General features: G+C 36.4%; 1 protein-coding gene and 1 long non-coding RNA gene across 3 annotated transcripts in view; one reads left to right on the top strand and one right to left on the bottom strand.

Annotated features, from left to right (window-relative positions):
* The window catches only part of ADGRB3 (adhesion G protein-coupled receptor B3), a 682014-nt gene that overhangs the window by 374593 nt on the left and 282441 nt on the right, over window positions 1-24980 (bottom strand). For both annotated transcript variants that reach the window (XM_012752559.2, XM_012752558.3), the window contains 2 exons: window positions 12520-12621; window positions 12035-12141 (listed from right to left, as the gene is read on the bottom strand). In XM_012752559.2, the coding sequence (XP_012608013.2) occupies window positions 12035-12141; window positions 12520-12621 (209 nt within the window). The remainder of the gene's footprint in view (window positions 1-12034; window positions 12142-12519; window positions 12622-24980) is intronic.
* The window catches only part of LOC142870964 (uncharacterized), a 152729-nt gene continuing 138377 nt past the window's right edge, over window positions 10629-24980 (top strand). Inside the window, exon 1 of the long non-coding RNA XR_012919307.1 lies at window positions 10629-10701. This is a non-coding gene — a long non-coding RNA (uncharacterized LOC142870964). The remainder of the gene's footprint in view (window positions 10702-24980) is intronic.

Raw genomic sequence — 24980 nt, forward strand, 5'->3', positions numbered from 1 at the left:
AATACAAGAAACAAAAGAGTTGAAGCAATTTACCAGACTGCCGAGGTATTGCCAATTATTTGAGTAGTAGTTGTTATTTTGGAATATTACATGTAAATGTTACTAAAGCCATTTATCAATATTTCTAAAAGATTTTGTAGGTAGTGCTATATAAGTAGAGGGAAGAACTCCTTAAGGGTACATCAAGGACTCTATTTCCCTTGAGTGGTATTTTTTGATTCTTATAACTTAGGCACTTAACTAGTTCAGAAAGCTTTTATAATTTCAATATTTCCTTTTAAAATTATAATTATCAGTGATTATGCCTACTCACACTGCAACCCTCTATGAGCATTATTGCTCTAAAGGACAAGTCTTAAAAAGATTCTGTGTCATTCACATTTAATACTGTTGACAAGATCAACAGTGAAAGAGAAGAAAATGAAGTCTAAAAATAGTTGCTTTTCATAGTTCTAGATTAAGCCTCCTTGCTCTTTATGTAGAGAGATGTGGTGAGGGTCACGGTGTAAAGAGTAGGTGTGTTACTGAAATAACCCTATTCTTTTCGTTTTATGCCTCCTACTGCCAAGCACAGTTGTCTCTTTTGTGTGAATCCTAAAAAAAGGTTTATCATAGTTGTTCTGTGCAAATGACACACTTTAAACTTCATATATTTATATATTATTTTCAGCATCAACTCCTACAGTCCATCTGTAAGGTATATTAAAGGCTTTCACAGTTCTAAGTGGCTTCAATTAAAAGATAATTATACATGAAGTTTCTTTTCATAAAGCAATAATCAGAATATACATCTTTTGATTCAGTTCATAATTCTGTCATTTTCTAAGACCAAAGTCACTCCCTGGATGATGATATTAGGTTATTTACATATCTACCTGGAGGCTCCAAGAAAGACAGAGATTATCCTGTATGGAAAGGAAAATTGATGCTCTTAGTTCTAGTCCATGAATATTTCTTAATTTCCCTTATATTTGATATAAAGAGCTTATGTTCATTTCAGAGTTGCCCTAGGGCTAGAAGTTACAATTTGAAAAGACAATTCTTGTCTAGAGACAAAATGACAGGGTAGATTTAGGTCAGAATTCCCCTGCATAAAATTATATATGTGTTCCATAGAACCCAGAAATGTGGTATAAATATCACTTGAGGCCCATTGGATATCCTTGTTTCTTGTCTCTGGAATCTCTTAAGTGAGAGATAGGATGGCATGAATTTGAGGATTTCAGATTATTGTTATAAGAACAAACTGAGTCCTGAAGAAAAGGAAAACTGAGTCAGATATACACTGTGCATATTTCCCTACCTGGAAATTTCCAAAATGAGAATGAAAGCATAGTAAATTTACCTACCCAGTAGAAACTAGAAACAGCTTTAATTTATGAATGTTTAGCTAGAATGTGACAAAGTATAATCCTAAGCAAAGGACATGAGTAGGTGAAATTTCTTTTCTGAGCACCAAACAAATGCAGATGTTCTCATAAATATTTTGAGCCAGGGATGGAGCTAGCATATGCTCCATGAGCTCAAAGCAGTGTGGTGGCCACAGGGTTGCATGAGACTTTTAGGAACCTTTCAAACGGGGAGCAGAGTACTAAATAACCTAGTATTTCTCTAAGGCTTGCTCAATTCTCTTTCCATTACTTGACCTTTCTCCTTCTAGGGATAGTGTATCACTTAGAATAGGAAAGGTTATGCTATGGTAACAAACAACTCCAAACTTTCAGTGCCTGAAAACAACAAAGAAATATTTCTCACACTACATACACAACCCACATCATCAGGGAGGATCTGTTCATCATAGCCATTCAAGGGCTTGAGATGAGGGAGGACAAACAATCTTGTACTGACAATGACATCCTCAGGCCTGATGCAAAGATCAGGCAAAGAATTCCTCCATACACAAGCAATGGACCAGAACCAGCCTCCTGGGTACCTAACTTAAGGGTGTGAGGAAGTAAAATTCTTCTGTGTGCCCAGAAAAGGAAAATTATGTATCACCTAATAATATGGTATGTCTTGAGATGGTATGAAGCTGACTAATTAAATAGTCATTTTACTTTGCCTCTCTTTAGCTCCAATACATTCACCCAGCAAAACTTCAACCCTAGATAAATCGACCCCAGTGCTTCTCAAACTTTAATGTGCATACGAATCACAAAGAGAACTTTACGAAATGTAGATTCTGATCAAGTAGGTCTGGGACAAGGTTTGAGAGTCTGCATTTTCAGCAAGCTCTCAGGCGCTTGCTGATACTTCTGGTCCTCAGAAAACATTTTGAATAGTAAGGCTTTAAAATGCCTTCTTTGCAACTGCATCCAAGTAGCTCAACTTTGCTGTGGAAAAAAAAAAAAAAATCACAACTACCCTTACTGGCTATACTTTAAATTCTGTATTTCAAACCTTAGATTACACTCAGTGCAGCCTGGTAATCCTATTATGTTTCTCTAATAGGCTTATTTTCAACCTCTTGGAAATTACTATTTTATACCTTTTCATGTCTCCTGAAAAGACACCCATCTCTTCCTAAATCCTCACTTTTAGCTAATGATCCTGCCTCCTACTAAATGGAGAAAAAGGAACCCATCAGAAGAAAAATGCTCTCCCACACAAAACCTACTAAGTTCTTCTCACTGTATTCATCTTTTCCGTCTGCTCTCCCCAGGTTATAGTGGAGCAAGTATCTCTTCTCCGACCAAAGCCGATATTTCTGACTTTTGCTATAGATCTCAGCATTCTCTGCCTTCTTGGATTTTCTTTAATTTTTTTGTTTCTCTTCTAATTTTTAATATCACTGTTCCTATTGGAGCATTTACTTTAGTATATAAAAATGTTCTAATATTTCCCATTTAAGACAAAACAAAATGATGCTGAAACTTTATTTGACCTTACATTTCCTCCTTACTACCACCCCATTCTTCTGCTCCCATTCATCATCAAAATCTAGAAAGCAATAAAGATGCAGTCTTTCTTCACTTCCTCACCTCCTCCTGTTCTTTCTGTTGATGACTTCCAAACTTATTACCTGTCCAGGAGTTGGAATCTGAGTTTCTGACTCCCCTATCCAATTACTCTCTCCATATTTAATAAAAAGCAACTTTGTCAATCCTCAGCCTTACCTGCCCCAATTTATTCTACATGCTCCTGCCTTCCCCATCTCAGAAGAATGGCATTGCAATCAGTCACATGTGGTCAGTAAACCTTAATGAATGATACTGTCATCTCCCATCTAGATTACTGCAGCAGGCTTCACAGCTCCCAGTCCTGCCACCCTATGGTCTATTCTCCATAGAACATGCACATGACCTCCTTTCATTAAACTGAATCACATCACTCCTCTACTTCCAACGGCTTCTCATTATACTTAGAACAAAACCCAAACTCCTAGAAAAGGCATTTAAGGCACAGCTTAATTTCTCTCCTACTTAGCTCTCCTCATGACATCTCATGACACTCTTCTTGCTTCCTACCTCTGGCCACACATCATCTTTCACTTCCTCAGGGTCTTCCAATGTATTATTCCTTCTACATGGAATGTGCTCTTATGTACTGACAAACTTATTCTCTCCACTATTTACATGTCTATCTCATGAGATCCATCTCACCTTTCAGATCACAGTTTTAAATGCTATCTCCTCATAGAGACTTCAATGATTTTCTTAACTAAATAGTCCCTTAACATTATTCTCTATGGTGGCATCTTGCTCATTTCCTTAAACATGTCAGAATTTGTAATGATTTTACTTCATTTCTTGCCTAATTTATTTTCAATTTGTTATGTATTAGATTCAAGTTGCATCTCTAGGTCCTTGAACTCTGGTTGGCATACAGTTAAAGTTTAGTGATTATTTGTAGAATGAATTAATGGGTAGATGAAAGGATGGATGAATGATTGAATAAGAGTACACTTTCACTTGTAATTTTGTTTCCTTTGGTATTAGCCTAAATATAATTTTCTGCTCAGTTATGTTCTAATAAATCATCTTATTAATAAGTTTCAATTAAATGAATTTCAATGCCTAAAATTGACACTAATGTTGCCTCTCAAGTCATACTAAATCCATACCTTGGGAGAAGCTAAATAGAAAAAATAGTGTATCTAATAGAGGTATTTCATTTATACATCTATATAACAGACTTCCTTAAAATTTTCTAGGAAACACAATCATATGCGTCTAAATATTATTATTATTATTATTATTATTTTAGTAGAGATGAGGTCTCATTATGTTGCCCAGGCTGGTCTCAAACTCCTGGTCTCAAACGTCCCACCTTGGCCTCTCAAATAAAGTACTAGGATTACAGGTATGAGACACCACACCCAACCAAGATTATTTTTCTCCTTTGTAATACAATTGAAATTTACTGGTTTGGGATAATTTATAATTCACATAAGACCAATGCTTTTGCCACCACAACTAGAAAATCCCATATAAATTACAAAAACCACACTTGTAAGGACATTAGAGAGCTACATAAGCAGTGATAATGAGATGAACTAAATTTCATCCTTTCTAAAGTAAGCCAAAAATTACAGTCATTTATTTTTCTCCTGAGATTTCTTAAATCTAGGCAAGAACTGAGGGGCAGGTATGGCCTAATAAGGGGACATCTAAGGTACAAAGAGAAACTACTGTTGTTTGGTTGTTTGGGGCTAAAGAAATATATTGAAAAATATATTGAAAACCAAAGAAATACATTGTTTTGGTTGTTTGGGGCTGAAGAAATTTATTGAAATATATTGAAAGATATATTCAAAATATATTAAAGAAATACATTGAAGAAACATATTGAATATATGTTGAAAATATATTGAGGGGCCCTAAAAATTTGGCTGGAATTTTTACTCATGAGACATTTGCTGAGTTTTTGAACTGTGTAGGAAGCTGAGGAGATAGGATAAAGATTTCTAAAATGCAGAAGTGCAATTTTCCCCATCCTTTAAGTGCTTTGAGAACAAATACCTCTGAGGGAGGAGTCCAACTTTAAGAATCAGCCGCTCAAGACATCTGATGGATTTGAGGTTGCTTGGGCAGAAAGCTGGGTCACTGAGCTAGGAACCTCTGAAAGGCAGGGCTGAATCTTCAACAGTTTCTCAGGGCTGACAGGATAAGCACACCTAGGCTCTAGAGATGCAGTGGACGATGAGAGACTAAGCAGATACGGTCTTACAAATGTCAAGGTTGATTTTTGAGAGGTGTTGTCCCAGTTCTTTGGCTCCTTGCTTGGAAACATTGCAAATGGGGCCGGTGTGACAGGGTGATGACAGACACTTAGCACTTCCACACAAGCCGCATTTATTGTGGGCTTTCAGCGTATAAAGTGAAAGTATAGGGTCTGTCTCTAGAGTGAAGAAGACCCTGGGGTCTTATCACACTTTTGCTTTTATGTCTACACCTTATGATATGCTAAAGGATGGGTGGAATAGTCATTATTTTTCTGGGAAAAGAGTGGAGAGTTCTAAGAGCTAGGGCTCTCCCCAATTGTATTCTTGTAGGGTAACTTCCAAGGATTGCCATGACATTTGCAAACTGTCATGACACTGGTGGGTGTGATTTTTACTATGTTAATATGTGTTAATGTGTATCAATAGGGAAAATGTTACCTCTGGACATGTTACCTTTGGAAATGTTACCTTTGGAAAATGTTACCTAGTTTCTGTACATGTTCCTGGCCAGGAAAAGTCCCTAACCTCAAGTTTCTGTTATTGTCAGTTTGGTTCTACATGCTCATTGGCTTCCTCATTTTTGCCTCCCTCCTCTTTTCCTGTGGTCAGCACAGTCAAGTTCTACCTGTCCCTGACACTAAGACTGCAAAAAATCCCTTCTCAGATCAAGTTCTGATTGAACTGAAGTATCAACTCTTCACCGTATTTGAATAACCAGGGAAAGGAGTGATGCTTTCTGGTGGACATTAACAAGGTCTGAAGACCCTACATTTATTTCACACAATGTCTAACATGCAATCAACTATTACTGGATATACAAAGGGGCCAGAAGATATGACTGACAATTAAAAGGAAAAAGAAAACCCAAAAAGCAGAAAACAAAAAAAGTATACTCACAGAATATTCAGATAGTAGTTAGGATTTAAAATAACTGTGATTAAAAAGGCTAAAGAAAATAAAGGAAAAGAATTACAAAATAGACTTTGTCCATTCTTTAATGGATAATTCTAAAAGAGTTGCAATCTTAAAGGAACAAAATCAAACAAACAAACAAACAAAAAAACTTAAAAAAATTTATATTCTAGACCAGGAGTCAGTGAACTATAGCATGCAGATCAAATGCAACCCATTGCCTGTTTTTGCACAAAAAGTTTTGCTAGAACACAGTAATGCCTATTTGTTTTTTCTGTCTATAGCTGCTCTTGTACTACAAAGCAGAGTTGAATAGTTATAACAGAAACCATATGGCATGTAAAGTCTAAAGTATTTACTATCTCATAGAAAAAGTTTGTTAGCCTTGTTCTAGACTTAAAATACATGAAGTTAATATAACTGAAAAATTTTTACAGGCATAATGGAAAATTCATTAGGAATCTGTGAAATATACTATAAACTTGACATATGAATAGTTAGAACATCAAGACTTAAATAACACCTTCCTCTCAAGTTTTTTACTTTTTATATATATTTTTTCCATCAGCTCCTTCAGGGTAAATAGCATTCAATAAATGTGAGCTATTATCAATTGTTGACCACTCAGTGAACCCATAATTTTATGCAGGAACTCATGTAAAACCTTTGTAATTGTGGAGTTGACCTCAGATCCCAAAACTTTAACATGTGGTTCTGAATAAAATTAACAGGCTTTGCCCATTTCAAAGGAAGGAATGCTCTTTAACTTTTCCTTGGCATTCTTGGGTTTTGCAATGGTTATTCGAATTCTAGAAGTGAGGACTGTGACAAATGTTCAGAGTTTGGCACAAGAATAGAAAGGCAGTTAAATGCTATATGCTGAGTAGTTAGAACAGAAATGTCCACATTATTTCATGAAAGGGTTGTGTTAGTTAGAAATGTGTATATATGGATGACGAATATGTGTTGCAATTAGTAATAATAGCTCACAGTTATTGCGTGTGTACTATGGGCTGGTAACAATCCCATTTAACTGGTCTTGGGTAACCTCCTTATTGACTGATTGATAAGAATCCTCACATGATTATAATGTTCAGTCAGGATTAAGAACTACTGATCTAGTTTCTCCCCACTTCCCATTACTTGCCATGTTGTACTATGTACGTAACTTGCAGTACAGGTAACTGCTCTCTCCAAGACTCACATATCCCCCACTTAATTGGTGAATATTTGAAAATTAAAAATCATCTGCTAGTTCTCCTGACCAGCTGAACCTTGCCACCCATTTCTTTGTCTCATAATTGCTTATTAAAGAAGTAATAAGACTTGCATACCTTTTGGTCCAGTAAATATTTGTTGTAAACAAAAACTGTAATGGCTCTCTTTTCCTCTAAATAAGCTCAGTAATAAAATGTATTACCCTCTTTTAGGCAATGTGCTGAACATTTGTGCAATGAGGAGGTAGCCAAAAAAGTATGATATGTGCAGAGCTGAGTTGTAATAAAGCAAAATTAACCTAAGAGTTAGGAGTATGGGAAAAAAATTAAAGTAAACTTATCGTCCTATTCTCTTTTTCGCTCTCCCTCTGTCTCTCTCTAGCTTTCTTTTCTGATAAACCACTCATAACAGTAGAGGCAAACAGGAGAAATAAAGTACTTAAGCCAGGATTCAGGGAGTTTGACATCTTTTACCTTTGTCAAAGACTGGATGAATTATCTCTCCAACATTTGTACTTGTTTAATGAAAGTCTGAAAATAGGAACTGAAGTTTTAAGGGGCAATAATTTAAAAGGTAACATTCATACTTAACTTTTCATATTTTCATACAGAGGGGCTTCCATTGGAGTAATATCGTTAGCATACCTCTCCAGGGAAGGAGGAGTGGCACACCTGCCTGATGACTTTTTGGAAAAAGCATTGGTGTGCACGGTTCAACCCATTTTGCTTTAGATCTGTCTACCTACAGGAGCATATATTCTCCCATTTCTGCATAGTTTGTCTCTCCAGGTGAGCGTATGTGTTTGTACGTATGTAAAAGAGAGAGAAAGAGAGGCGGAGAGAGAAAGAGAGGCGGAGAGAGAAAGAGAAGAAGTTGCCTGTGATTGTCTGGGTATTCCAAGGACAAAATAAGTCTGTTTGTTTTGGGGGGAGGCTGGCCCACTTGACCACAATATTCAGTCATTTTCTCTGAATAGCTTTATATATGATAAGAAATTATATTCTTAATTTATCTGATCTTGTGCCTATTCTTCAACTGGTTCTACAATTATGTTTACTTTGTGTGCTATAAAACACAGTGTTTCAGAAAACACTCCAGAGTAGCAAATGAAACATTAACAAATAGAAAATATGAAATTTCTAAGAATCCTACTACATTGAGGACCTTGTTCCTGTATTTTTCATTTTATTGGTTATGTATATTTGTGTCTTGTTTGTTTTTTTTTTTCAAAAATGACATTTGGATCATAATATTTAACTTTGTATTTTATAAGGTTTCCAAACAAAAGTCACAAGTATTAATTTATTGAAATTGTTCTGCAATGGCCAGTTTCATAAGGTGATGCCATTACTCCACATTTCTAGATATTTGGGGGCTAGTAAAATTTCATATTAAAGATAATGCTTATTACTTTCATGTGGTTAAAATTCATGAGCATTAAGCCTGGTGTATCACCTCAGAAATCTCAAGCTGTCAGAACTACTGCTAAGAAAAGTACCAGAGTCATTCTTTACACAAACATGGATGGAACATCTAGCGTATGCTTAGCATTGTGTTAAGTACTAGAAAAATGAAGATTAAACAACAAAAAAACATGGTTCTTGTCCTTAAATAACTCAGACTAAATGTTCAATATGACAGATTAGTGATTTTATATTTTAAACCGATTATTGGCTTCTTCTGTCTATCTCAAGTGGTTTATAATTGAGAGTTCATAGAGCATACTTAATGTTTGATGATGATAACATTTCATTTCAAGTTTAGCCTATTATATATTTATGAAATAGGTGTATATAGAGAGTAATCTATGTGTCAAAGAGTTAAAAAACATACATCTGTCTAATTTAAATAATTCTGTGCAGTAGATTATGATTAATTATAATTTGATGAGATTTTTTTTAATATAGAAGAGCAAGCAGATGAAATTCCTCAATAATTAAATGTTGAAATGACATAAACTAGAGGAGAAAAATCCACAGTATCCAAAGCAATTTAAGAATTTTTTGAAGTCTCAAATGTTCTATATCACAAGTACTATCTAGCTTTGCTACTCAAGTATGGCTTAGGGAAGCAACAGAAGGAATAAGACTATGCAGGGAAGTTGATCTGATTTCCATCCCCAATTGACTTTGTGGAATACAGATGATGAGGCTGCTGTGTGAGGCAAGCATCATTTAAGGCATAGCTTCATCCTATACTTCCCTGAACATGTAAAGGGGAAGATTATCATCCTCAGACCAATCCTAGGTTTGTGTATGAATGCATGTATACATGTGTGCATGTTTCATATATGTATGTAAGCAGAATTCATGTGCCAAAATTCATGCATCACTAATCCTATTATCTATCTACTGCTTAGATAGATGATCTACCCATCTACCCATATCTATCTAGTTTATCTATATTTCTCTACATGTTCAGCTCAAATTAACAGTATGTTGGCTTCTAGAATTTTATTCTTACTGAGATGATTCTTTAAACTCAGAATGAATTTTCTGTACACAAATATATTAATCCTGCATAGTTACATAGCTCTTTTACAGCCTGTTAAGATTTAACATACAGTATCTCATCTGTTCTCCCAAATCTCCCAGATGCTAAGTTCATGGTAACAGTTCCATTTTGTAAACAGCGACTTAAGACTTGAGTGAGATCATATGACTTTTCCTGAGGACACATAACCAGAAAATACTGCTCCTGGCATCAGAGTCTAGGGCAATGATTTCAAATCAAAAGCTCAAGAGGTTGAATGGCCTAAAGGAAAGAGATTAGGCTTTAGAACATTTGTGCTTGAGGTGTAACTTTCACTCTTTACCTCACTTAAATGGATTGGTCCCCTGCAGATCTTCAATGTCTTTCTATGCAAACTGAGGTAGTAATGCCCATATAAAATAAATATAAAACTTTATATTTGTATCATAGTCTTACCTTTATATAATCCATGAATATTAAATTTTATGTTTATATTACAAGTATATAAATATATGTATGTATTTGTCTACACTGTGTATATTTGCAACAAATATAAGGCTTTATGTAGCAAAATAGTTATCAATTACTGATATATTAATACATATAAATATACAGGGTGTCCCAAAAGTTGCCATACATAGGGAAAATGGAATATTGTAGCTAAATGTAACTTTCTTCATAAAATGTTCATTATGAAATTTTACAAAATTTTTCCTTTATATCGAGACTCTTGGGACACCTTGTAAAGTTGACCCTTGAACAACACAAGTTTCAACCGTGCAGGTCCACTTAATATGCAGGTCTTCTTCTGCTTCTGCCACCTTGAGTCAGTTAAGACCAACCGCCCATGTTCTAACTCCTCTTCTTCAACCTACACTATGTCAGAACAGCAAGGATGAAGACCTTTAAGATCATCTACTTCCATGGCATGAATAGTAAATATATTTTCTTTTATGACTTTCTTAATAATCTTTTCTTTTCTTTAGCTTACTTTATTGTAAGAATACAGTATATAATACCGATCACATAGAAAATATGTGTTAACTGACTATTTATCTTATCAGTAAGGCTTCCAGTCAACAGTAGGCTATTAGTAGTTGCATTTTTGGAGAGTCAAATTTATGTGTGGATTTTTGACTGTGCTGGTGGTCAGCACCCCTGAACCCCACATTGTTCAAGGATCGACTGTATGTATAGACATATATGACAGAAACAAGGCACTATGTAGTTAAATAATGATCAATACAATTGTTGATTTACTATGTAAACATATTAGACAGCATTTGGCTTTCAAATTTTTAAAAATGCATTTTTTAGTTTTTCTGATAATAAATACTAATTCCATTAATTGATAAAGCTTGTTATTATCAAAGCTACTTCTCCATCCACAAGCAAGAATATTCTTCAGATTAAAAAAAATTATGTAAATTTTAGAGTGACAGTAATAACAGTAAAAAAAAAAAAAAACATAAACACAACAAAGCATAAAGGCTCTTAAGTAAACATCATTCCTGCCAAGGTTCAACTTTCCAGTTGGCTTCTGCTTATATTTTGTTCCACACACCACAATGTTTATTCATGTATGGAGGCACTCATGACTGCCAGGATGGAATGACAATAGTCTCTGATGATGACAAAGACTTGGATTTAAAAATATCATGCAAAATATAATTGCATTCAAAATATTCATACATCATACTCTGTGAATAATTCAATGATGAATGGGAAAAAGAAGGGCCATTTTTGGAAAATTTGGCCCATGTAATCTTTTGGAGTAATTACATTTCTCTGGTGCAATACCACTGTCATTTTTTTTTCCAATGTCTTAATCTCAAACAGCAGTGAGAAATTTGAAACCTAAGAGGCACGGCTTTATCATTTTCCAACTACTGAAAAGTTAACGAATTTTAAAATGCATGGTATTCTGAAATGTCCTCTGTACAATTTAACATAGGCTTGAGCCAATCATGATACAAAGTTTAATTTTTATAGCTAAAACTGAATAACAGATTTTTCTTAAGCCTTTCCCCCATTAGACAAGGAATTCTTTCATTTAAATAGCAGGATCCATAAAAACGCAAGCCTTAGGAACCAAACAATTTAGTACTGACTTATAAAAATTAGCTTTCTGTCACATCCCTTTTTTCCTTCAAGCATTTTTTTCAGAGATTCTACTGGTTTGATTGTACAGCAGAAGGTTAAATTCTCAAACAGTGATTATTAGCAAAAAATAAACAGAGCAAGTACTAAAGCTGGCTTTGCACCTACTGAATGCTGCAAGTGTCTGTACTCATTTGATATGCATCTTGCAAAGCTCGGCTGTTCCCAGAAGGCCACTCCATGAAGACTGAGAGAGCAGCGTCTGCTAGTGGTGCCTGCATGTCACAAAGAACAGAGAGAAGCTTTATAACAGGGATGCTTAAAGGCATCACAGAACTAGGAGGCAGGCTGAAATTGAGTTTGTATTTTTTTTTTTTTGCTTTAAAAAACATGCACATGAAATCATTATTTTGAATATTTTTATAATGCATATTAGTCACACAGAGAAACCATTGCATCAGCAATATTTTCTTCATAGGCTAGGTCTCTTCATTGGCTCCAAATATGAAGCACTTTACTAAAATTATTTCATTAATTGCTTAGTGGGCAGATTTATTTATGGATAAAGGACAAAAGCATGACTTCAGAAGCAATCACAGCATGCTGCTCTTGGATAGTGAACATTTGGGTTTGGGTGGGTCAACCTACTGTACCTGTGGCATTCAGGGGACATTGATTGAATGCCAAGTCGCCTGCTGGAGTTCTTTTCCACACCATCGACATCAGATAATCCTCTGGGCATATTTCATAAGGTGCTGCAATTTAAAACAGAGGGACTTGAATGTCAGTAGTGTTTTCTCTTAAATACTGGTAATAAACAGTCCTCAAATGCATATCTCTAACTGCAGAGTTCTTTCGTTTTCTTTAAAGTACATTGTTTACTGAAATGTTAGTGACATAAAAATAAAAAAGAAACCACCAGGTTTCATTTATTATCTACAACATATTCACAGAATCATAGTTTCATTTTAAACTGCTTACTGTGGAGGCTTTTCATAAAAATCATTTGGATTTGCCTATAAATTAAACACATTCAAGAATATCAATCAAAAATATTTCCAATATATATGATGTTTTAGCATGTTATACAATAAAGTGATTTCCAATAAGCGAAAAGCCATATTAGAATTATCAACTGTAAATGTTATGAATAAATAACATAAAGGGCAAAAATATGTAACTTTTTATTTCTTCAACTAAGAGTGATTATGCCAGTCATGCTACATTATATAAAAATAAGCTGATTTGATCATTTTATCTTATTATTTTCAAAATTTCAATTTCATTATTGAGCAATAAAGTTAGAACAAATTTCAGGAATAACAGATGTATAACAGAAATATTATAATGAAATACAAAAGAATTGTGAAAGCTTGAGGTCTATCTCTACTGTGTCAAAACTGACAACTTGCTCCTATATGAAAGAATATTAGTCCCTTCTCTAGACACATCTACTGTTGTGCTTTTCACACAGCATTCCCATTTATATTTTCTTCTGTTTGTTTTCACTAATTGCCAGGGATCTTGTTTAGGTCTTCTCATCTTGGTGTCACTTGCACCTGATGATGTGTCAGGTACACAGAAGTTGCTCAAAATTGAATAAATAAATGCATGAATATATGATTAGCTTAATAACTTGATGATAAATAAATGAGGACCTAGAAAATAAGAAGCACCTAACTAAATATATGCCTGTGACTTCCTGGGAGAAATATCTTCCTTTGAGAATAATGTAATATTTAATCCATAATAATCATCACTTCACTGATACCAATTCTACTTTAGAATTTATAAACTCATTAGATTACATTAAAGTTATGTAATGTTATGGTGGGGCACACTGAGTGGGAACGAGCCACCTTGCCAGGGGGCCCCAGCCTCTTTGCCTTGGAAGCCAAGCCATGTCATTTTGGCCTCACGAAAGTACCTGGGCCGTTAAATAGGGCCAGGTACACTGGGCTAAGGTTAGCATGGCCTGGGACACAAAAACTAGATTTGTCACTGAGTCTGGCCTGGGAATAGTGGTGATGAATAGGATTGGAGTCATTATATACCATAGATTAAAAAAATATATATCCCCCAAAATGTACAACTCTAGTGAGATTGGGGACAGCCTCTGTGCAGGACTCCTTTCCCCAATATCTTAACAGCAGGAACAACAGAGAAATAATTAAGGGGCACAGCAACCAACACTAGCCCAACCCCCCGTAACCACCCATTCCCACACTGGGTGCACATGTTAGCAAGCTGGGGGCCTCTTCACTGCCTGTTGTGTCTGTCCCCCACCCTGTGGGAAGCATGTACTCCCAGCATTGCTGCCCCATCCAGGCTCCCACCAGGTGGCCATGGAAGCCCATAGAAGGGTCTCATGAGAGGGAGGGCAACAGTGTCAGGAAAAAAGTAAAGCCCAGATACCAGACAGTGGTGAGGGAAGTCACCTTGTGAAAACAGTGGTTCCCAGATTAATGTCAATGAAGGGGAAGCAGTGAAAAAGAGGAAAAGTTAGGAAATGTTGCAGCCACACTAAGGATATGTTCAGTTGGTTTCTGATCCCCACACTTTTGCTTACAATACTGCAGTCGTGGCTGGACACATCATCTTTACCTCCAGCTATGTATTAGAAACATGCACAGTCATCCTTCGATATCCCCGGGGCATTGGTTCCAGGGCCTCCCAAGGATACCAAGTCTATAGATACTGAAGTCTCTATTATAAAATGTATGAAATTTGGATACGCATATAACTTACACACATCCTCCCATATACATCTTACTCTTGAGCAACACAGGTTTGAACTGCATGGGTCCACTTACATGCAACTTTTTTTTCAAATGTTGATCGAAAATACAGTTTTCATGGGATACAAAACCATGTACACATATGGGTGACTTGTCCTTGTCCTATATACAGGTTCCACAGGGCTGATTGTGGGACTCGAATATGTCCAGAATTTTTTTTTTACTTGAAGGTCCTGGAATCAATTATCTGAGTATACCAAGGGACAGCTATACTTTAAATCATCCCGAGATTATTTGGAATATCTGATCCAATGTAAATGTAAATTGTTATTATACTGTATTGTTTATTGAATAATTACAAGAAAAAAGTCTGTACATGTTCAATACAGGAACAATTTTTTTCTGCATATTTTTAATTTGTGGTTGGGTGAATCCACAGTTGTGGAACCCATGGATGTGGAAGGCTGATGGTACATGTTTCTTCAGTTCGGATGTCTTTCTTGAGTTTTAGACTGACATACCCAACTGCTGAGTAGCATTTTTCACTTGGCTATTCCACAGAAATCTCAAAGTCAAGCTTCTCACACTTCTGCTCCCATAATTTTTCTCCATAATGCTGATTATTTCCTCTTGTCATATTTCCTAACTCTATGAATAATACCACAGTCTTGTCCCAGTAACTAAAACCATCAGATCCATCTCCTACTCATCTTTCTCTTCTTCTTAACTTTCAAAAACATTTGCTTTTACTTCCACCACTTATTTAAGCATTCATCCTGGCCCATTTACATTAGGGAAACAACTTCATTAGTTCATTCATGCATTTACTTAACACGTGGTAGGCCCTGTTTTAGAGAGAACTAGTGGTGCATGAGAAAAACAGTCTCTGCGTCCTGGTTCTCTCAGTCAAAGGACGGAGGCAGAGGTCGAAAATTAAACACACAATCACTTGAGTACAATTATGATAAGCACTGCCAACAGTAACTACCTGGTGTGGGGTGTTTCAATCTATAATCTGAAGAATCAAGAAAGTCGTCCTGGAGGAAGTGACATTTCATTGAGCCTGGCGATGGGAAGTGCAATAAGTGCCCCAGGTGGAGGGAACAGTGTGCAAAGTTCTTGAAGCAGGGAAGAGTTTGGGGAATAGAGGCCAGCGGGGCTGGAAGGAGAAGAGTAAGGAGGAGTGTGGCTCGATGGCCTGAAGAGCTAGGCTGAGATTAGAGCCTGCAGCAGGGCAGCATGAGTAGCCACCAAAGAGTTCTAAATGAAGAACTGATATGATTTGATTTTTAATTTTAAGAAGATGAGTTTGCCTTCAGTAGGTAGAATATGTGGATAAAACCATAGAGGAGGGCAATGCAGTACTTCAGCCCTGAAACCACAGTGGCTTTAAGTAGGATGGTTGGACTAAAAATGAGGAAAACTGGTGGCCACAACGTAAATTTAGGAGGTAGATAGAATGATGTGGGCAAGAAAGGAGATGAGGCGGTCAAGGATGATGCCTGCTTTCTGTGCTGAATCACTGGGTCTAAAGTGCTGCTATTCTCCTGCATCTGCCTCTTTAATCCAATTTTCATGCCACATCAACAGAGTAATCTATAAAATGAACTTTAATCCCATAATTTGCTGCTTAAAACCCTTCCATGCTTCTCCAGAATTGACAGGATAAAGATAACTATACTCAGTAAGAGGAAAAGATCCTTCTAGTAAGCCCTAACCTGGCATTCCAATCACGGCTCATGTTTACTCTTCTAGTCATCAGCTGCGTGGAATTAATTGTCATCCTCCAAATGCTCATACCTCTCTGTCTTTGCAAAAATTATATGTTCTACTTAAAATGCTCTCTCCCCTCATTTTTGGAGTAAATTTCCTATTTATCTTTAAAACACAGTTTAAATGATATATTCTCCAAGCCTTTTTTAATACTTCAGTGATTGAATATACATATATTATAATTCTTCTCACAATGGATTGAAAATACTTGTTTATATGTGTGAAATTCTCCAATGCCCAAATGTTGCTTTTTAGGAGATTAACCATGTTTTGTTTTATTCCTTTTAATCTACTGTAATGAATTCCCATGGCATCAAGCATATAGAGGGTATCCAAAACATTTTTGTTAAATAAATCACTTTTACTGAGGAAGCAACATAATAGACCTGTGCTGTCCAATAGAACTTTCTGTAATGATGCAAAATGCACTGTTCAGTATGGTGACTGCTAGGCAATTGCTGTGCTATGGCTATTAAGTTTTTGAAATGCGGCTAGTACAAGCAAGAATTGAATTTTAAATTCTATTTAACTTTAATTTATATAAATTTAAATAGTTACCATATTGGACAAGCTACAATAAATGATAACCATGTTTCTGTAAATGTTAACAAAAACTATTATAGAATATTAAAAAGAAAAATTAGAATAATGTTAAAGTTCACAAAATACATCATGAATACTTTATTACATAATTGAATCCTATATATAATGATTATTCAATTTTTAATAACGAGAGAGCAATGGTTAATCTAACATTACAATCACACTTGATTATCCTTTTAGTTCCATCTATACCCCCCTCTTCTGCTCATTATCTTCCTCATGATCTCTTCATTTATAATCTTTCACTTTCGCTTCACTTGTACTCTCTTTTTGGTGTTCAATGCTTTCAAATTCAAATTTTCTTCAGTTCCATTGATGAAATTTGAAATACATTTCATAAAGCCTGTTGCTAAAGCTTCTAGTATTTCCTGATTTAGTCTTGACATAAAGCAGTGAAGAAGCAATTTGTACCCTGAACTTCGTTTCCCTGCAGTTTATCAGAAAACTGCTCACATTCTGTGTTATTCGGGCAAGGTACGCTCCCTTCCTCCGTGCCCCTCCTCCACGGTCAACTGCGTAGTCAGAAGAGCTGGTTATTGCAAACATTCACCACTAGATGGCACTGGTGGGCCAACAGGGTGACACGTTTACTGTGGCGGCTGCTGAAACTGATGGGTTCAAAATCACTGTGGATAGAAGTAGTAACTATGGGAAATATGGATCAATGCTTGCTTTTCACAAAAGAAACACTACTTAGGGGAAAATTAAAAGCCCTCTTTTCATGTTAGGTAGGATGTTTAATGATAAAACTAGCCTCAGTTAGCTCAGCTCCCACCCTGTCTGCTCTGACTGCATCCTCTGGCTACCTACTTCAGCACTCCAGGCTGTTCTTTCAGCCTGGGAAATCCCTCCTCCTCCTCCTCCTCCTCCTCCTCAAATCTGTCTGCACGGCTCATGTCTTTAATGTCGGGGGTGGATGTGGGGGGTCCTAAATGGTCTGGCAGTAGATATTCATGTCCACTAAGGAGCAGAAAGACAGAGAGGTTAGCTACTGTACTTATCCTAAAAATTACTCAAAAGAGATTTCCAGAGTATCGTGTCATGATTAAAGTTAGCCTTGGAGGACTATATCTGACTTAGTGAGAGCCTAGGGGACCCTGTTTAGAATCCCCCGATGTGTCCTACATACATCCTAACTGGTTAAGGACCAAGCTGGTTAAATGGTAATTCTCCTTTCTCTAACCATAGCACTCAATTACTGAATCCCATTTGCTTAGTGACTGTCAGTTTGGTTTACCTACAAATTAAACAAAACAAAACCCAATAATTTTTTAAACCTAGAAAGGTCAACAAAATGTATGTTTTGCTCCGCAGTGGATTTATAAAGCCTTAGTTAGAGTCATGGTGCTTTTCGGAGACAGAAACTCAGTACACAAATGATAAATAAAGAAAGATGGCAGAGCAATCATAGATTATTCAAAGTTGCAAACAGGTCCAGGATTTTTAGCTTTTTATTAGTAACATGAAATCCCACAGATGCTTTAAATATTTCATCAAAGGTGACTTAGTAGTCTTTGAAGATCATATCTTTAAAAATGTTAGTTCAGAAAATAAGTCCACTTATGCTCAAAACAAAAGCAAAACACCTTAGACACTAAAATAACTATTTTTTGCCATTTTAGGTTTATGGAGTCCCAGGTAATAGGGATTTTTCTGGTTTCTCTCAATGTCCTTTATGGAATTCATTCATTCAACAAATATTTACTGAGCATTTATAATGTCCCAATTACCATGTTAAATAGTGCACATGAAAAGGATAAACATGAATAGTAGCATCTCTCAACTCCCAGATGGTCAGAAAGGCAATTATATGAGAACTTACAGTCCAGTAGAATGCCCATTCTGATCTAGGAAGCCCTGGCTACTCTAGGAGTATTTTAGGGGAGAGTGAGTCAGGGGGAAGATTTCCAGAAGAGAGGCAAGTTGAGGTTTAAAGGAACAGAAGTTTGCCAATGAGGAAGGGAAAAGTGTGCCATGGGACCTACATGTGGGAAGATCTGGGGGGGCAAAGAGAACTGGGTATATCCAAGAAACTGGGGAAAATTTCCAAATGGATAGAGTGTAAAGCTGGGGGTGAGTAAAGGTGGGTAGTTTTAGAAGGGCGAAGGGGTGATAAATGACGAGGTAAGCAAGGAGTTTGAATTTATCTTAAGGGCAAGGGAAATGTATTGTAGTTTTTAAAATGCTATACCTGCACTTTGAAGAAAAGATTGAAGGAAAGTGAGCGTGAAGACAGGGAGGCCTGTGACAATCCAAATGGCGTAACTGGGGAAGAGACAATCACAGGAAGTGGACAGATTCAAAAGTTGTTTGGGAGGTAGAATGGGCTCAGTTCTGTGGCTATCTGGATGTAAGAGGTGGGGAAGAGATAGAAATGAAAGACAGAACTCAGGTTTCCAGGAAGAATGTCTAGTGTGCTATACCCTGAACTATGACACATGAAAAGAAGATGGCTTGGGAGAGGAGATACTGAAAAGAGTTTTGAGTTTGAGATATCTGAGCACATCTAGGTATTATCAAAAGGTCAATTGATATATGGAATCAAAGCTCAAGGTAGAAAAAAGGTAGAAATTTGTGTTATTTTTTTTTCCTGTTTAATGCTGCCTATGTGTATTTTGTAAATTAGAAAATGAATATTTAGCTCAGGCTACTTGCTATACTTAAAATAAAAACATATTGTTGTGCAGCAATATGAAGGACTCTTGATTTTTTAAATGCTTTAGCAAAAAAGGAATAGCAACTCTGTTCACCAGCTCAAAGATCAATTTGTTAACACTAATGCAAACATATATAACGAAAATCCCTTGTTAAGATACAACTGTACTTGAAGTCACAAGTATGTAGTTAGCATGCTCCCTTAAAACAAGGTAGCAATTACTTAGTGATTAGCTATTAATCTGTCTATTCCAACTGATTTTCTGTCTCTTAAAAATAGCAGAAATTATACAGAGCTTTAATCAATTTGATGTGGAAAATGAGTTTACATCCTACATGCTAGAATTTCGGCATTAAAGAGAAATTGATTCCAAAATGTAGAGCTGATAGAAAAAAAGAACACGCACTGCTCGAGATTCCACATTTCAAATTTCACTTGCTGGCAATTTATGAATTCTTCTGTTCTGGGAATTCCCTTTGCTAGAGGATGCATGGGTAAATAACACAGATCCAGTCTCTGTGCTCACATGACTTACAGCTCTGATTTCCAAGGTGGAACCTACTCATGTGAAGAATCGATGTTGCTGCTAAGGTCTGAGGGAGAGAGAGGAGTGTTTATGAAGTGTGTTTCATAACAACATTCCTCATATAGAAAATGGTTTTTAATCTGTCTTAAGCTGAAACAACATAGAATTATACCAGCAATATTTACATCATATCACTACAAGTTTTTCTTCTAAGTACATTATTTTAATGATCAAATTCTCATAATAACCCTATGAAGTGGACAGAATTATTACTCTCATTTTAAATATGAGGAGATTAAGACAGGTACCTAGCCTAAGGTCAGTCAGATTTATAGGGGTTCAAAGAAGAAGGTGCATTCATGAGATTGTGGGAGGAAGAAGATTACTAAGGGAGGGACAGCTTTTAATGGATGGGCTACCAAGAGGCTCCCATATGAACAGGTGAAGATGGTGGGGGAGGGGCAGCAGGGATAGTCCAAGTGATTGACAGTGCAAACAACAGGTAAAGGGGAGAACATGCACCCCTGTATACAGGAACCAGAGACTGCATCTATTTGATTCTATTATCTATAAACAAATAGACATTATAATGATATAAATTTATAAATGAGTAGAGCGAGATAACAGTGAAAGTTAGTGAAGCCGATAGGAATACTAGAATCTCAGAGATCCTGGTAGGCATTGAATTGGACAAGTAAAGAAAAATTACAGAAGTGTTTTGAGCAAGTGAGTCACGTGCCCAAGGCCATGAAGAAGGGAGAATAATCAGATAAATCAGTATAGAAGAGATTAGAGAAGGTGGGTGTTGCTATAATATGGGAAACAGACAAAGAGTGCATGAACTGCCATTTAATTATCCTAATCTATAGTATTGAATCATTTCATCCTTGAAACAATCTCCTGTGGCACATATTATTGTCCCCATTTTATATATGCAGACACTGAGGCTCAAATCCGTACTTTGTTGGACTCTACATTTCCCGCTCTTTGGCTCTTTGTGCTACACTGCTCCTCCCTCACTAGTGGTGGTGGCAGGAAAAGAAAAAGCAGGGCCATTGAGGACAGAAACATGAGGGAAGTGAAACCTATCGCTAGGAAAGGGATTGCTAGAATGCAGAATTACTCCAGATGACACCAAGGACTTGTTGGTCAGAGAGAGAAAAACTCCCCTGGTCACATAAAGTCTGGATTGATTCCCAGAGTAGAAAGGTGTATCAGGTATTTGTGGGTGATTAGGCATAGATAAAGACAGCTGGGCGTTCCTCCCAGAGGTGAGAATTGATGAGAGATTAGAGTGATAAAAGAGAAGCAGAGGGGACTGGAGCAGATCAGGTCATTCAGGTCATTCAAATGTCGGAATACACAAGGAAGAAAAATAAGTGGAGATGGGAAATGTCAAGACTAACATTCATGTTTAATATCTTGGTAAACATTGAGGTCAAAATTAAATTTTTAAAATTAATACTATTTTTTTTAAAAATTACTTTTCTTGATTTAATATAATTGTTAAATGGTCCTTGGGGTTTATTTTTAGTATAATAACAATGTGGAATAAAAGAAAGAAATTTTTAAAAAGTTAAAAATGTTGCTTGAATTTTCTTTTCAGTTTGAGGATGATCAGCATGTTGCTAAATATTTATAAATTAGACAAGGTAGGGTAATATAAGATTACAACAAATTGCTTTTTAAGTTTCTGCTGTGCCAGAGACTTTTCTCAAAGTCTCTTCTGATGCTCAATCTGCTAAGGCAAATTATGACAATAATTATCTCCATAGCAACCAGTTTGAATAATGGACATCTGGTATACATGTTGTATACACAGTGGTACTATCCGGTATACACATTGATTCTTTGAGACCTCAGTGGTTCCTCCTTAATTCTGCCCATAAAATTCAGCTGCTTCACTGCAAAACTAAGGAGTGGAATAGATAATATAATTCATGCTTTTTGAGAGGATTAGATGTTCTTTTAGATATTTATTAAGAAGAAGTGGTCTCTCACCTGTATGGTATCTTTAAATTCTGATTTACTCCCTACTTTTGAGAATTTATCTGAAGTGACTTGGCAAGAACAAATAGAACATTTAAGATGAAAGAATTCAATACCTGGTGCCACCTACTGTCAACATTAAACTCAGTGGCTAGTGTTAGGTGAACAACTGGTGAGAACATTTAAGTGTGGCATTATTTGCTATGGCTAAAAATATTCAGTGAAAACACTTGCTTTAACCCTTTAAAGAACTTAACAGATAATAACATAATTCTCTGTAGGATATACAGATAACAGCTGTTAGCAGAAAATATTGGAAATTCCAATAGCTATGAAAGTACTGTTTGTGATTAACTGACCTCGTGGTTTGTAATGAAAAAGGTAAAGTAGGTATAAACTTGTATGTAAATATTTTATTATGGAGTAGTATGAGTTTTTTCTCTTTAGAAAAGAAATGCAAATTCTACAAATATTTGTGTTTCTAATTGTGATTACATTTAGCCTTAAAATGGAGTGGTCCATACAATTTAGAACAGTCCAATTTATTAAACTAGCTAAATTTGTCTCTAACAAAGGCAAAATATTTGTACCAGTAGTGATTAATTCCCCATTCCACCAACTGGAGCCTGAAAAGAAAATAGGTCAATGTGAGCTAAGACCTCATCTTCCTCCCTGACATCACCCCCACACCAAATATCATATCCCTATATATGTATATAGTAGCTAAGAGCCCAGGAGGATAAGAGACAGGGAAAGTACATGCCTGCTCAGAAAGAGAGTTGCTGGAGATGGCGATGGCATGACCACTGAAGATCGGTGTCTTGGCAATGCTTAGCTTTATATCAAACGTGTTCAAATGATACACAAGTTGTTTCTTCTGCTCTCCTTGGAACAGGAGAAATGGAGATTGGAAGACTGAGAGTTGGATGACTAAGTCATCTTTCTTTGTGCACAACAACTAGTTAATAACCCTATTTTTTTCTTAGTGACTTCTGTAAAGAGATCTTATTTTGGTTGACATCTGAGTTGGCGGCTGGGTGCAGTGTAATCCTAGCACTCTGGGAGGCCAAGGTGGGAGGATAGCTCCAGGTCAGGAGTTCAAGACCAGTCTGAGCAAGAGCAAGACACCGTCTCTACTAAAATAGAAATAAATTAGCCAAATAAGTAAAAATATATAAAAAAATAATTAGCTGGGCATGGTGCCGCATGCCTGAAGTCCCAAATCCTCAGGAGGCTGAGACAGGAGGATTGCTTGAGCCCAGGAGTTGGAAGTTGTAGTGAGCTAAGCTGATGCCTACAACACTCTAACCTGAGCAACAGAGCGAGACTCTGTCTCCAAAAAAAAAAAAAAAAGAAAAGAAAAGAAAAGAAAAAGAAACACCAGTTGGCAAGAGACACTCAAAATGAATTGTCTGTATTTTCACTATCAATCGATTCCAGAAACAATCTCTCATTATTTACAAAAGACATGAATAGAATCAAATTTTGCAATCTGGTGGAGGCGATATTTTAACTTTCACCAATGGAGAAGAGGTAGTGGACTATTCTGCATCTTTGTTAATTTTATCACATTATTATTATTATTATTACTATAGGCCAGTAAAGCAATCTGTAGACCAGCATCATCACCATCAGCTGAGAGCTTCTTAGACATGCAACTTCTACTGTCTAACTTCTAACGTCTCTACAAAAAATAGAAAAATTATAAATTGTAGCCTGTAGTCCTAGATATTCAGGAGGCTGAGGCAGGAGGATCACTTGAATCCAAAAGTTTGAGGTGGCAGTGAGCAATGATGACACCACTGTACTCTACCCTGGGCACCAGAGCTAGCCCTTGTCACCCCCCAACCCCAAAAAAGAAATGTAAATATGCAAATTAACAGGCACACCCTAGACCTACTGAAACAGAAATGTTAGAGGGTCTGGGGCTCAAAAATCTGTGTTTTAAGAAGCTCTCTGGGTGATTCCTAGGTACACTGAAGTTTGAGAAGGACTATTTTGGACAGGAAGGAGAGGCACTCAAAGAAGATAGGTGTGCAAAGTAAACAAATTTTATCATTCCTTCTTACTACTGAAGATAAGTTAAAAATTACTCAGAAACCAAATGAATAATATCTTGGTCTCCAGAGAAGACATAATACTGTTGGAGAACAACCTTAGGGAAATAAAGAACAGTCCCAGAATGACATTTCTTCTAAACAGAGTGGGAGGCGGGGTGCAGGGTTGGGGGCTCACATTCACTGCATTACAGGGCTCCAAACTCTAATCCAAATGCATTACTGTGTTCAAGACAAGTTTTACATTATCAACATTACTGCTGCCCTCCTTTGGAATGAATATTTGGAGAGAAATATCACAATAATTGCTACATCTCTGGTCTAAGTTGCTATTACTGTATACATGTATGATATAGTTATCTTACTTCACAAGTTTTTTCAACACATTCAACCTGCAAGCTTCACTCACCATTTGCAAACAAGACAATTGTGGTTCCAAGAAGGAAGTTTTATGTACATGCTAAGTGCAATTTTTGCTTGTAAATGGTGCATTCCAACTTAGCAGTTAATGACTGAAGAGTAATGGATCATAGAACCGGAGCTATAGAAATAGCAAGCCCGTCCCCTGGGAACAGAGCAAGCAGGTCCCCAGGCAGCCAGAAAATTAACTTAGGCCAATCCAGCAGAAACACTGGCTTTCTGAATAATATTAGCTAGGAAAATATTGGGGAAAAAAATCACACAAAATATAATCTCTAAAAATATTATGTTTCTCGTTGTAGCAATATAACAAAATCAGGGGAGCTGTTATCGTCCTATCATTTTTAACCCT

This window comes from Microcebus murinus, chromosome 5 (assembly GCF_040939455.1).
Source record: "Microcebus murinus isolate Inina chromosome 5, M.murinus_Inina_mat1.0, whole genome shotgun sequence".
Classification (NCBI taxonomy): domain Eukaryota; kingdom Metazoa; phylum Chordata; class Mammalia; order Primates; family Cheirogaleidae; genus Microcebus; species Microcebus murinus.